The following is a 14,365-nucleotide window of genomic DNA, read 5'->3' on the forward strand; positions in this document are numbered from 1 at the left end:
CAGCTACTCTGGAGGCTGAGGCAGGAGAATCGCTTGAACCCAGGTGGTGGAGGTTGCAGTGAGCCGAGACTGCAGCATTGCACTCCTGCCTCGGTGACAGAGCAAGACTGTCTCAGAAAAAAAAAAAAATTTATTTAATATTGTTTGATTTAACGAAAGACAGTGAAAAGAAGGACAGGAGTAATGCTTTCATTCTTTTGTAAAATATTACACATCCTCATTATAAAAATGTTGGGAAGTACTTTAAATAAAGGTAAATTACCCATTGTATGGAGGAAGTATGTTTAAAATTGAAAAAAATGTTTCAGCAATCGAAACTGCGTCCGTCTGAAGTGTTGGCCAGCATTAAAACGCAGCAGTCTCCAATCTTTTTGGCACCACGGACCGGTGTCGTGGAAGAAAATTTTTCCACTGACGGGGTGGGGGGTTGGTTTCAGGGTGATTCAATCACATTACATTCATCGTTCACTTTCTTCCTATCATCATTACTTTGTAATACATAATGAAATAATTATACAACTCACCATAACGTAGAATCAGTGGGAGCCCTGAGCTTGTTTTCCTGCAACTAGACAGTCCCATCGGGGGTGATGGGAGACAGTGACAGATCATCAGACATTAGATTCTCATAAGGAGTGCCCAACCTGGACTGCCTGCATGCACAGTTCACGGTAGAGTTTGCGCTCCTGAGAATTGAACGTGCCGCCGATCTAACAAGAGGAGCTCAGACGGTAGTACCAGCAATGGGAGGCGGCTGTCAATACAGACAAACTTTGCTTGCCTGCTGCTCACCTCCTACTGTGTGGCCCAGTTCCTAACAGGCCACAAACCAGTCACAGTCCGAGGGTTGGGGACCTCAGTTATAAGGTATACACTCCATAGGCCTTTAAAGAAGCATTTATTCTTATCTGTCGTCCTCAAAAATAAGTTTGATCTATTGTTGAAGTTTGATTTTTTTTTTCATTAAAAATGCATTAGCCAGCCATGGTGGCGCATGTCTGTAATCAGTTCCAGCTGCTCGGGAGATTGAGGTGGGAGGATCGCTTGAGTCCGGGAGTTGGAGGCTGCCGTTGAGACTTGATCGCGCCACTGCACTCCAGTCTGAGCGACAGAGCAAGACTCTGTCTCTAAATATAAATTTAAAAATAATTTAAAGTAATAACAAACATGTAACTTTATCTGGTTGTCACTGTTTTTAGTAACAGCCTATAAATTACTTTTACGTGTGAAATTCAGCCTTCCTATTACTTACGTTTTCTTTGTTGTTGTTGAGACAGAGTCTTGCTCTGTCGCTAGGGGCCAGGCTGGAGTGCAATGGTGCAATCTCGGCTCACTGAAACCTCCACCTCCCGGGTTCAAGCAATTCTTCTGCCTCAGCCTCCTGAGTAGCTGGGGCTACAGGCGTGCACCACCACGCCCAGCTACTTTTTTATATTTTAGTAGATATGGAGTTTCACCATGTTGGCCAGGATGGTCTCGATCGCTTGACCTCATGATCCGCCTGCCTCAGCCTCCCAAAGTGCTGGGATTACAGGCATTAATGTATAGAAAACCAATCCAGGGTCAGAGATTCAAGACTTGAATGTATTGTCTTGAAATACAGAAGATAGATCCTGTTTCGATAGATAAAATTCTAACCACATCAATTTCAAAAGCCTTCTGGGTTCGTGATAACTGAGAAAAATGTAAAGGGGAGTCATTAGGGGCTCCTGGAAATGTTGGAACAACTTCTTTACATTTCAAAGATATTTGGCTGTGACACCATATAAATAGGGATAAGTGGAAAGAACTTTCAGAAATGTATCTAAGCACATATGTATTTAGAACACCTTCATATATAGTATACAAATGACGTTAGTATAAATAGATGATTGATGTACATATTTTTAAAGATGAAAACTGTTTGACTTGCAGAAATCATAGTATACGTGTCTGTATAGGTACACACATCCTTCTCCACCTGCTTGTGTACCTGTTATGTGGCACTAAAGACAAAGTGTCAGAAAAGGGGCAAGGAATAGCCTTTCATCTTCAGTTTTCTTAGAGATCTGAAGGCAGTTGAAGGAGAAAAGAGAGATCTGTCACTAAGTCATTGAGAATTCTTTGTGTTCCTTCCAAAGGAACTCAGCTCTTTCTGTATGTGTTAGTCTCAGATGTACCAAAGCTTCCTGTCCTGCCCTCCAAGCCCATCCTTCAGACTTGAAGCCTTCTTTTGTTCTTTCTCTTCTTGACTTCCCACATCCAATATGGCATCTACTGGTTTTTAACCTTCATTCAAAGGTCTCAAAGACTCTCAGCTTCCTTTCCATGTCACTGCCATTAACCAAACAGGCCCAAGTTGTGGTCCTCTCATGGGACTTGATCCTGCTCACAGCTTCTCAAACAGGCAGGAACCGCTGTCCTCAAAACACCCACAGTGGCTCTGTCACTTCACGGGCAAGACTTGAGGTTCTCCCCAAAACGTGGCATCGGTTGCATAAAAATCATTAATATAATTCATTTGTGAAAACGTACACACCCCCCCACACACACACACACGTAAATGCACAGGTCTTGAATTTTTTTTCAAAAGCCGTTTAATGGTATTATAGAATTCATGGATTGTTGTTCTTTTGAAAATATAGCCCTTCTTTCAAGATGCAGCAATTTCAATTTTTCTGAAAACTAATGAATTACACTAATCATAGTTTAATGCAACCAGAATGGCCTTGAGGTTTTCGGTGTGAGGTCATAGTTCTAAGAGACATTTACGCCATTCCGGAGTCCCTGGGTTGCATTTTTCCAGGATCATCTTTGTCTGACAGTCAACAAGGCTAGCCCCACTTCTTCCTGCCCTCCTGGAGCCAAGTGGGACTGCCCTGATTCTCCTCCTGAGAGCCCCTCTTTTCCTTCTGCATGTCTCTTCCCAGATGCTGAAACCTTGGGCCACCAACCCTGCAGCTATTTGCAATCACCTAGAGATTTCTCTGGGAAACCCAAGCCTCACCACTGATCCCTGTTCCCATCCTTCCCTTGGTCTCTAGGCCCACATGCTGGAAGAAGCTACTGCCATTTTCTGTGGGTCTCAGTGCAAGGGGGTGGGGGCAGGGGGGGCTGGTGCCATTTACTGAGAGCAGACTTGGTCACTTGATATATGTTATGTGATTGAAAGTCTGTACATTTAATAATAATTCCAAAGAGAGTATCTTGACTGATATTATTCTCCATCCTTATTGTCCTTGGCAACTAAATGGTGGCAGTCTATAGCTAAACAAGTTACTCCTGTTCTTACAAGTAACGAGGAAAGCTCATGTTCACTAACTCCCAAAGCTTGTGGGAGCAACACTCACTCCTAGACAGCCAGTGCTGCTGGCCTCACTCCTGCTCATTTCCGGTGTTCTCAAACTGCTATAAAGAAATACCTGGCCAGGCGCGGTGGCTCACGCCTATACTCCCAGCACTTTGGGAGGCCGAGGCGGGTGGATCACGAGGTCAAGAGATCAAGATCATCCTGGCCAACATGGTGAAACCCCGTCTCTACTAAAAATACAAAAATTAGCTGGGCATGGTGGCACGCGCCTGTAGTCCCAGCTACTCGGGAGGCTGAGGCAGGAGAATTGCTTGAACCCAGGAGGCGGAGGTTGCGGTGAGCTGAGATCGTGCCATTGCATTCCAGCCTGGGTAACAAGAGGGAAACTCTGTCTCAAAAAAAAAAAAAAAAAAGAAAAGAAAAGAAAAATATCTGAGACTGGGTAATTGATGAAGAAAAGAGGTTTCATTGGCTTGCAGTTCTGCAGGCTGACCAGGAAGCATGATGCTCACGTCTGCTCAGCTTCCGGGGAGGCCTCAGGAAACTGACAGTCATGGCTGAAGGCCAGGGGGAAGCACAGGTCACAATGGCCAGAGCAGGAGCAAGAGAGAGGGGGAGAGGAGGTTTTTAAACAACCAGATCTGATCAGAACTCACTCACTATTGCAAGGACAAGGCCAAGAGGGGATGGTGCTAAACCTTTCATGAGAAAATCACCCCACATGATTCAGTCACCTCCACCAGACCCCACCTCCACCACTGAGGATTACAATTCGACATGAGATTTGGTGGAGACACAGACCCAAACACTATCACGTGTATTCACCACAGACTTTCTTAACCCCTTTCTACCATTGTCCTTTTGGGAGAAAGTGCTTCTTCAACTACGGTAAACTGAAACAACAGTGAATAAGGAAAATATTAAAATGAATTTTGGTGTATAGTGGAGAAAACGGGAAGTGACAGTCTTTAAATTAGAAGAGATTTTATTTTTCAAATTCTAAAGTCCAGTTCCCATTTGTAAGGCACAGAATTTGAGAACCAGAAAGGTTGAGAGGCCACCCGAGTTTACACAGCAGGTGAGTGAATCCCAGGACTGGGATTCAGGTCCCTGGGGCTCCATCCAGTTCTCCTCCATCACCCCATGGAATGTCCCTATGTTTTGTCAAAATACACAAGAAAACCTGGGATCACTTCCATGTCATGACAAAGACAAAGAGAAAGCGCTGAAATTCATTTGGTTTTGAAAGTATGACCTTAATTGCCATCATTTTTTCTCAATAAATTTGTATCTGAACTGAAACATTCTATCCTTTTAAGGAGAAAATACTAGCTTCTGCATGAAACCCTCCTGTTTACTTTGCCTTACAAGAATGTAGCCAAAGCATTTTTTTCCCCAGGGAGGAGTTTGGAGGTCCCCAGGGTAACTATTTCTATACTGTGGATATAAAATCCTAAAGGGTCCCCGATATCATGTACGTACACATATATTTTTCCTTTTTGAATAAATCACTCAAATTACAATAGCCCCTGTCATCTCAGAAGCCACCAGAGTAATTTAGAAACAGACTATAAACCATACAGCACATGTCATGATCTCTACCTGGAATTGACCTGGTGAATTGCCACATTACTAACTTTTGAATCAGTATCAAATAGATAAGCATTTGCAGCTCTCGTGGTGAAGGGTGAGCCATGTCAAGATGGCTTGAGAGGTATTTCAAATAAGTCAGACTCTACAGACCGGGTTTCCTGTGCCCATCTAAGAATTCTGCAGCTGCAGTGCCATGGATCCATAGACAGCTGATATGTGCACGGGGAGAACAGGATTGATTTGTTTTCTCAATAGGCTGCCAGATGCACTCCATTGGTATTCAGCCCCCTGACCTGAATCACTAAAAAGAGAGACCTGCTAGTTAACTTCAATCTCTATTGATGTCTAAAAAGTTGCCTCTAGTTGCCTGGCACTTTGGGAGAATGTTTAGTTAAGAATAATCTCAACAAAACACCTTATTTAGAGTTGAATCCTTGCATGCCCTTGCTCGGGCCCCATCACTTCTACCTTCAAGTCACTGGGAGAAAATGGTGCAGGAAAAGAGTTGTTGAATTGAACACCCCAGATTCGACCCTGAAATTCAGAAGGGTCAAGACTTCTCTGATTCACAAGAGTCTTAAGCGTAGCTAGTTGAAGATCAGAGCAGCAGGTGGTACTAAGGGACTGAGCTGATGTGCTCATGTTGGTAGAGAAGGCAGTTTTTTGTGTTTTGTTTTGTTTTGTTTGAGGTGGAGTCTCGCTCTGTCACCCAGGCTGGAGTGCAATGGCATGATCTTGGCTCACAGCAACCTCCACCACTGGATTCAAGTGATTTGTCTGTCTCAGCCTCTCAAGTAGCTGGGATTACAGGTGCCCACCACCACGCCTGGCTAATTTTTCTATTTTTAGTAGAGACGAGGTTTCACCATGTTGGCCAGGCTGGTTTGGAACTCCTCACCTCAGGTGATCCACCCACCTCAGCCTCCCAAAGTGCTGGGATTACAGGCATAAGCCATGGTGCGCATCCGGCTGAGAAGGGCGATTTTGAATTGTGTAGCAAATACCACCCTATGCTGGATACCATGAATGGAAACTGAAGTCACTCATTCAGGCATAAGGTCAACTGCACTATATGCATGGATGCTCTTGACCAATTTCAATGACAAATCACCATAATTTGTAAAGTCTTGGTGGTACTGAACAGCCATTAAAATTACACATTATAAATATATGCGTTACACACACACGTATTAACATGCGATTTTAGAATGGCGTACTATACTGTGTCTGATACTTCGGGGAAGGTTAGGATGTCAGCATTGCTATCAGGTGACTTCCGGCATCATGGCCTGTAATCACAGTTTATCGTGCCCTCACTAACAGCCACACTTTACCGGCCCACCTGTGTCAACACCACTCAGAGTGAGTCACTCACCCTTGGTACATGTACGAATTACCTTTCACATTTCGTTTGTCAAAGAGGCATAGGTCACATCTGGCAGAGTTACTGAGTCACTGGTGTAGGAATCTGAAACCCAAACTCCCTCCACTGAATTCTCTCCTTCGCCTTTATAAATGCTCTATTTCACCAATAAAGGGCTGTCAGCCTCAAGATTTAAAGATTTAAGCTTGAAGGGGCTATAATTATTTCTCTAGGGCTCTGTCGAGATTTCTGCAGCTTATTCATTCATTGTTCCCACATGATTTTATATTTGTCATTTTTTTCCCTGCCACAGCAGAAGTCTTTAAATTGCTCCATACAAATGGAAAGCTAAGGTTAACACAATAAATCTGAACTTGACTTTCCATACCCGTTTTACTAATATGAAAAGGCTGACTAATGCATGATTAGCACAGTGGTTATAATGGCGGACTTTTACCAGAAAGATATTCTGTCTCTGCCCAGGTTATTTCTTGGGGAAGTTGTTTAAGTGGGATTTTCACTTTATTCTCTTTTCTCTTCTACTCGTAGGTCCTGAATGTTCCCAGAACTACACAGCACCTAGTGGAGTGATAAAGTCCCCCGGATTCCCTGTAAAATATCCCAACGGCCTTGAATGCACTTATATTATCTTTGCGCCAAAGATGTCAGAGATTATCCTGGAATTTGAAAGCTTTGATCTGGAGCCTGACTCAAATCCCCCAGGGGGGATATTCTGTCGCTATGACCGGCTGGAAATCTGGGATGGATTCCCTGATGGTAAGAATGACAGGAAGCACCCCAAGAAGGGAAGGTTCTAGAGGAGGGGCACGAGGATTCTTTTACAAGTGTCATGATACATGCATCATTAAAAACTTTAAAAAAGCTCAAATTGACATTGGAAAACAAAGCAAAACTCTTTTTATACAGAGCAGTGATGAAATAATTGAGCTTAAGAAGAACCTTAGTTATTGTCTAGTCCAGTCCCTTCATTTTATAAATAAGGAAGCTGAGGCCGTGAAAGATTATGAAAGGTCCTGTAGCTGTTTTTGTGACATAATTGGGACAACACTTAGTTTTTCCCACTAAAGCATTTTGCTCATCCACTGACCTGGCTACTCATCATTAATTCACAGACTGTCAGAGGATGGGCTCTTAGTATTTCCATTCCATCAAATCATCAATGCAGAGACCAAGGACCTGAGAGGTTGAGTACCTGATAAAATTTTAAGGCTAAATTATGCATGTGTTATGCTACAAAATAAAAATTTGGAAAAGGAATGAGAATGTTTGGGCATTCCTAATTTAGACAGATTCTCTGTACACACTTAACAGACTTCTTACCTTTGGGAATTTGAGTCACCTCAATACCTCGTTTAGAGTCATTGATCTAGCCTCTAAAAGGATTCATATACCTAAAAATTATTTCCTGAGCATCTGTCATGTAGCAGGTACTATCCTAGCCACAGGATAAGCCAGACAATGAAAGATGCGGCCCTCTGGAGTTTCCGTTCCGCTAGGGAGAATGAGACAATAAACAATGCACATTACACATTAATGAATTATGTGCGTGAAATGTTAGAAGGTGAGAACTGCTAGAAATAAATCTCCCCAAATGAAAGCAGGCAAGAGCAGAGCAGAGTCAAGGAATGAGTCAGGGGTTGAACTTTTAAATAGGGTGGTAAGTTTGGACCTTATTAAAGAAAATGACATTTGAGCGAAGATTTGAAGGAGGTAGAGGAAGTAGCCATGTGGACATCTAAATGAAAGTTTTCCACTCCACTCTTGGGAATTAGAAGGTTAATGGCAAAGATACACAGTGAAATTCTGAACATAGGGGGATAATATCAAATAATTTCTTACAGCTGCATTGCTTGTCTTGTGTTTCATCTGGGGTAATATTAAGATTTCTCTAGAGAACACACATAACACAGATCAGAGAGGATGGCTTGGAAGTTCTTCAGCATCATGGAGTTAGGAGATGTATAACTATCGGTAAAATAGAGTCAGATATTATTCTCAAAAGAATATTTAAATACATTGTACATAAAGAATAAGTAAAGTGTAGGCCGGGTGTCATGGCTCACATCTGTAATCCCAGCACTTTGGGAGGCCAAGGCAGTGGATCACCTGAGGTCATGAGTTCGAGACCATCCTGGCCAACATAGTGAAACCCCATCTCTATGAAAAATATAAAATTGGCCAGGCATGGCAGCGTGCGCTTGTAATTCAGCTACTCAGGAGGCCGAGGCAGGAGAGTCACTTGAACCCTGGAGGTAGAGGTTGCAGTGAGCCGAGATCGCGGCCACTGAACTCCAGTCTGGGCAACAGGGCAAGACTCTGTTTTTTTTTTTAAAAAAAGAAGTAAAATGGAAAAAAAGATTGCCTCAGTCTTTGAAATGACATTATTATTAGTGTGATTCAATTTAGCTACATTCCTCAATAGTAAACAGCATTAGAGAAAGACCAGGTTTAGAGAAGCCTTATATTGCCATCGGAATAAATGGGTGAGTTAACGTTAGTTTAATATCTTCTTTGCTCTTTTACCATACAAACAAGGTTATGATAATCTTATCAAAACTCCTTTATTAAATAATGAGATTTGCCCAAACAGAGTTCTGATCGATTTCCAAGTATTCAATCTGATAATTAGGAAAACAGTATTATAATAATATTGTAACAATAGTTGGAACATTTTACAATGGATTTATTTGTTCACAACCCAAATTTGCAGCCTTCCTTTCTAGAACTTTCATTTAAATTGACATCTGAAGAGGAGGTCTGATCAACCAACTTATTTAGAAGATTTTCAGAAAGAAGGCACATTGTTATTAGTGTCAAGGGTTTTTCAAAGTAGTAATTTTCTGGGCCTAGAAAATCACTGAGTTGAAACGAGGAACAATTAACAATAAGAGTTATCAGCCTTGCAATTTATGCATGTTTCAAACTATGGTGCCTTTCACTTGTTCCCAGAGAAAACTGGCTTTGGATTATGAAGAACGCATTGTACGTTTGCTAATATTTACCTGGCCTCAATCAGCCTGCACCAGCATAACAGTTTTCTTTTTTAGGCAAAATAAAAGTCCATCCTCCTGGATCTTTTTTTGTCGGTGCCACTAGAAACATTTTTGTCATAGTAGTTCAACACGTACAGTCCCTCTGCCAACAAAATTGCTTTTAGTCTTTGATATCCTTTCCAAAATCAACAACCAGAAGGCGCGGAAGGCTTTTAACCATCAAGTGGTTTTACATTGCATTTTATCATAAACATTAAATTAAATGACTAGGTAAATTGAAAGCTACTCATTGATTCAAATTGACTTTGAAGAAAAGCCATTTACTACAGAACTCAAAATTCAAGGCATGCATGTGGTGAATCACACATCTCCATCTCTCACTCTGTTTGAAGCTGTACGGATTCACAAGTAGCAACTTTGAAAGAATTGGTGGAGTTTTACACATAGGTTAAGATCAAGAGCGCAGCGTCACTGCCCTGGTAGACGCTGGAAGTCCTGGTACTTCCAGCAGAAGAGAATGCTTAGCCCACATGGCATCGGTGCAGATGAAGTCAGCCCTCTGCCTCAGCTGGCGAAAGGGGCTGGAATTACAGTTGTTACCTACATTCCAAAAATTACCAACCATTTCAGGAATACATTTCATAAAAGCTAACTTGAGTTCTGCTTGGTTTTTTTTTTATTATTTTTACATTTTTAATTTACTTTTACATTTAAATTCACCTTCTAAAGATTAATTTAGAGGAGATAGACATAAATATGCCAGATTTTTTTCTGGGGAAAAGCTGCAAGATGTATTTTTGGTATTCCAGATATTCTATACCAAAAAGTCTCCTAATTTCAGAAAAGCATACATGGCCTATCTTGTACCTTTGAAATTAATCCATTTTTTTATTATTCAAAATACCTCATTTTAAAAGTGTACTTTTAGGCCAGGTGCAGTGGCTCACACCTGTAATTCCATCAGTTTGGGAGGCCTAGGTGGGAGGACTGATTGAGGCCAGGAGTTCAAGACCATCCTGAGCAACATAGTGAGAAGAGACCCCATCTCTAAAAGAAAAAAAAATGTCTAAAAATTAGCTGGGCATGGTAGCAGGAGCCTGGAGTCCCAGCCACTCAGGAGACTGAAGTGGGAGGATCACTTGAGCCCAGGAGTTCCAGGTTACAGTGAGCTATGATTGTGCCACTGCACAGCAGTCTGGGCAACAGAGTGATACCCCCATCTCTAAAAAAGAAAAAAAAATTTAAGCACCTCTTTGGCTGGGCACAGTGGCTCACGCATGTAATCCCAGCACTTTGGGAGGCTAAGGTGGGCAGATCGCCTGAGGTAAGGAATTTGAGACCTTCCTGACCAACATAGAGAAACACCGTCTCTACTTTAAAAAAAAATACAAAATTAGCTGGACATGGTGGCACATGCCTGTAATCCCAGCTACTCGGGAGGCTGAGGCAGGAGAATCTCTTGAATCCAGAAGGCGGACATTGCAGTGAGCCAAGATCACGCCACTGTACTCCAGCCTTGGCAACAAGAGTGAAACTCTGTCTCAAAAAAGAAAAGTGCCTCTTTATAGTAGATCAGCACTTTATTTTTTCACAAAAAAAAGGTGGCAGAAAGTCAAATCGCCTGATTCTGAGATAAGGTTATAAATATTGGAGAGATTAATGGGAAAATGCAAAGGAAATGGGATCACCATTGCCTGTTGCAGGCATATCTTTAAACGGCATAAATACTATATTCCCCTCACATTTGATACAACATGATCATTATAGCTCTCTTCTCCCTGAAGCTGGGCACGTGTTACTTGCTGATATTCTGCAATAATTCAATTTTTGAGTTATACTTCTGTTTTTGTGACCCCTTTCATTCATCTCCTCAGCCCTTGGGTCCACAGTAACAGAAATAGGAAATCCAATAGCTGTGTTCATGTAAATACGCAAATGAGCACACACACGAGACGGGGAAGAGTACTTCATCCTCTCTCGCTCAGATCAATATTGCATTAGCTTGCTAGGCTAGGGTCTCGCTGTTGTTCAGGAAAATTCAATACTTCTTTGTATCATAGTCGAAAAAGCCTTTCACTCGCATATCTTGAGGGCTCCTAAAGAGAGTGGCACACTGTTGTCCTGGGGGCAATGTTCTAAGGGACAGAAGGCAGATTTACCCAGCATGTCTTAAGCATTATAAACCAGTGAGTCATGGAGACTCTCTAAATTGCAAGTCTGCATCAGACAAGTTGTCTTCTGTTTTCTCTTTCAAAGAGATTCCCCTTCTGCCCTCCCCAAAGGAACTGGGTGACAGTGGCGGGGAGGATCAGCCCCCTGAGCTTCCACGGGGCGATCACAGCTTTGCTTGCGAGCCTGTATTCTGGGGGAGGTCAGCTGCTGGCGGCGATCAGAGAATGACCCCAAGGATTAGGGCTGTAAACGTTTGCCCACAAACTAAAGAAAAAACATCATGAAGCCACACTAATGGAATTTAAATGAGGGAAAAAATAGTGAGGAAGTCTGAATGGACTCTAAGCCTTCTGCTTAATATTGCAGATCAGAAATGAGATGCTTTTTGAGGAAGGTAAAGACGTAAGTCTATGGTTCTAGCAAGGTAATTTCATGTGTATGTTATAGACAACTTTGGTCTCCAGAGATAAGAAAAAAAAAGTGTTGCATTACTAGTAGGCCCACATCCAGAATGGAGAAAATCTATTAAATAGCAAAGAACCACTACCTGTAGAAGAATCAGAAGCCAGGATTAAAGCTGAGGAGAGACAGAAAGCAGCAAGAGTTTCATCTTCTGAGATGCTTTCTTCTGCCAACAGAGAAGTCTTATATAACAAAATTTGCTTTCATAATGCAAAGCTACTGTCCATGGCAGTGCGATTCCCTGTAGGTAATCTGTATCAATCCTCCTCACTGGGTCATCCTCCTTGTTTTCTTCACGATGAAGCCTTCTATGCACACAAACTGTGTGGTGCCCGGAGGGAAAGTGAGGGGTTGCAATAGAGAGAAAACTCTGAATTCAGCCAAATTCATTATTTTCAACACATCGAGAAATTATCAGGTATTATTCAAAGCAACCCATTTTTGCGCTAACTCAAGTAGGTAAACCATTTTGGTTTAGTTTAGTTATTTTATCTTGTTTGGGTTTGATTTTTTTTTTCTTTTTTAAAAGGAATTGGCCAAGAGCTGAAAACCTGTCAGCCAAGGATCTGTACAATCTACAAAATAGGGGGCTCAGATTTGCTGCCTACCAGGAACGCAGCTGGTACTTGGGGCTCCAGGGAGACCAGTTTTTACAGGGTTCACTTTGGCAACCACATTTGAAGTCTCTCCTGGCCTTTATCAGCCGCGTCCTACATCCAAACTGCACATACTGGCCTTGGAACACCACGTCCCCGTTGAAGGCCCCTCCCTCCGGGGACATGTCCACCTAATGTGCTTCTTTAAACAAAGCAGTCATTCTTAGTTGAAACGCACAGAACCATGGATTTCTTGGAGGGGAAAACAGTCCACACCAGATTGTCCTTCTAAACCCAAACCATCTGGTATGTTTTTACCATATGTGCAATGAAAAAAACTAGAAAAAAAAAAAGGGACTCCTTTTTGTGTGTGGCTTGTTGATGATCAGGACAGGGAAATGGAAAGATTCCCCATCCAGGGGCATTCTGCACTCTTCCCAAGGCAGTTTCCAGTTTACTCATTGCTAGGGTTTGCCTAAAGCACTTCAACAAAGGTGTGGCCAGTTTAAGTCAAACAGCAAATTGCTTTTTTGTTTTTTATGTTTTTTTGAGACAGAGACTCACTCCATCTTCCAGGCTGGAGTACCGTGGTGTGATTTTGGCTCACTGCAACCTCCACCTCCTGGGTTCAAGCAATTCTCCTGCCTCGGCCTCCCCAGTAGCTGGGATTACAGGCACTGCCCAGCACACACGGCTAATCTTTGTATTTTTAGTAGAGATGGGGTTTCACCATGTTGGCCAGGCTGGTCTCGAACTCCTGACCTCAAGTGACCTGCCCACCTTGGCTTCCCAAAGTGCTGGGATTACAGGCTTGAGCCACCATGCCCAGCCATCAAACTACGTAAATGAGTGGGTGTTGCCACTCATTCGCCTCCTCAAGTCCACTTTTTTTCCTCATGTGCACAAATGGTTACTCTGGGTGATTTTTTGGCCACTGGAAACAAGTCACTTCTCAGATTTAGGAGGGAAAAAACTGGGACAGAGTCAGAAAGATGCGTTTTCATTTCATTTAAATTACAATTTGCCATTATGTATAAATTACTGGCATATGTAGTCTCCAACGTTTTACATGGTTACAATGATTAATTAGTCTTCAGATAAAGCCCTGAGTAGGACATATAATCCATTGTCCTTTGTCCAAGCCTGAGACGTTTATCATAATAAGAATCCAGGGCTAAAAGATAACATGAGGAAGCCAATCACAGGTCAGTCCGGGATGAGACCGCGGGACTGATCTGACCAGAGGATTCCCAGGACATCAGCATCCCCAGAATCTCCCCCTAGGGCAAGAGAGGTGAGGACAGGTAACTCTGAGAAACCTTGATGACATAACTTAGCAGGAATTTTTTGGCATTGGGCTGTGTATACAGTTTTGCCCTGTCAATGGGCACCAAGGCGCCTCTTCAGTAGCCTAAATCTCATTCTTTGCAATTGAAGCAAGCATTTTGATTCTGTTCCTGAAAACAATTCTGCTCACTGGGGAATGCCGTTATGCCTGTTACTGCCCTTCTGAGTACACTTACAACTTCTCCGCAAACCCAATCCAATATGTTCACTGCAAACCAATTAACTTAGGGAAGCCTTGCTTTGGGTTAGAAAACACTTCTGGGTTCTGCTGGGACCCATGTTTGTAAATGGCAATTCTTGCATCTGCTGCAGGAGAAAAGACATTTTGACATTGCCTGTGTTCCTCCCTTTTCAGTTGGCCCTCACATTGGGCGTTACTGTGGACAGAAAACACCAGGTCGAATCCGTTCCTCGTCGGGCATTCTGTCCATGGTTTTTTACACCGACACCGCAATAGCAAAAGAAGGTTTCTCAGCAAACTACACTGTCTTGCAGAGCAGCATCTCAGAAGGTCAGTGTTGATTCATTT

At 42.5% G+C, this 14,365-nt stretch overlaps 1 protein-coding gene across 3 annotated transcripts in view; it reads left to right on the plus strand.

Moving 5' to 3' along the window:
- The window catches only part of NRP1 (neuropilin 1), a 155,682-nt gene that overhangs the window by 63,028 nt on the left and 78,289 nt on the right, over window positions 1–14,365 (plus strand). For all 3 annotated transcript variants that reach the window (XM_032259664.1, XM_032259666.1, XM_032259665.1), the window contains exons 4-5: window positions 6,795–7,022; window positions 14,192–14,347. In XM_032259664.1, the coding sequence (XP_032115555.1) occupies window positions 6,795–7,022; window positions 14,192–14,347 (384 nt within the window). The remainder of the gene's footprint in view (window positions 1–6,794; window positions 7,023–14,191; window positions 14,348–14,365) is intronic.

Source organism: Sapajus apella, unplaced genomic scaffold, assembly GCF_009761245.1.
Source record: "Sapajus apella isolate SASKATOON/1434 unplaced genomic scaffold, GSC_monkey_1.0 scaffold111, whole genome shotgun sequence".
Classification (NCBI taxonomy): domain Eukaryota; kingdom Metazoa; phylum Chordata; class Mammalia; order Primates; family Cebidae; genus Sapajus; species Sapajus apella.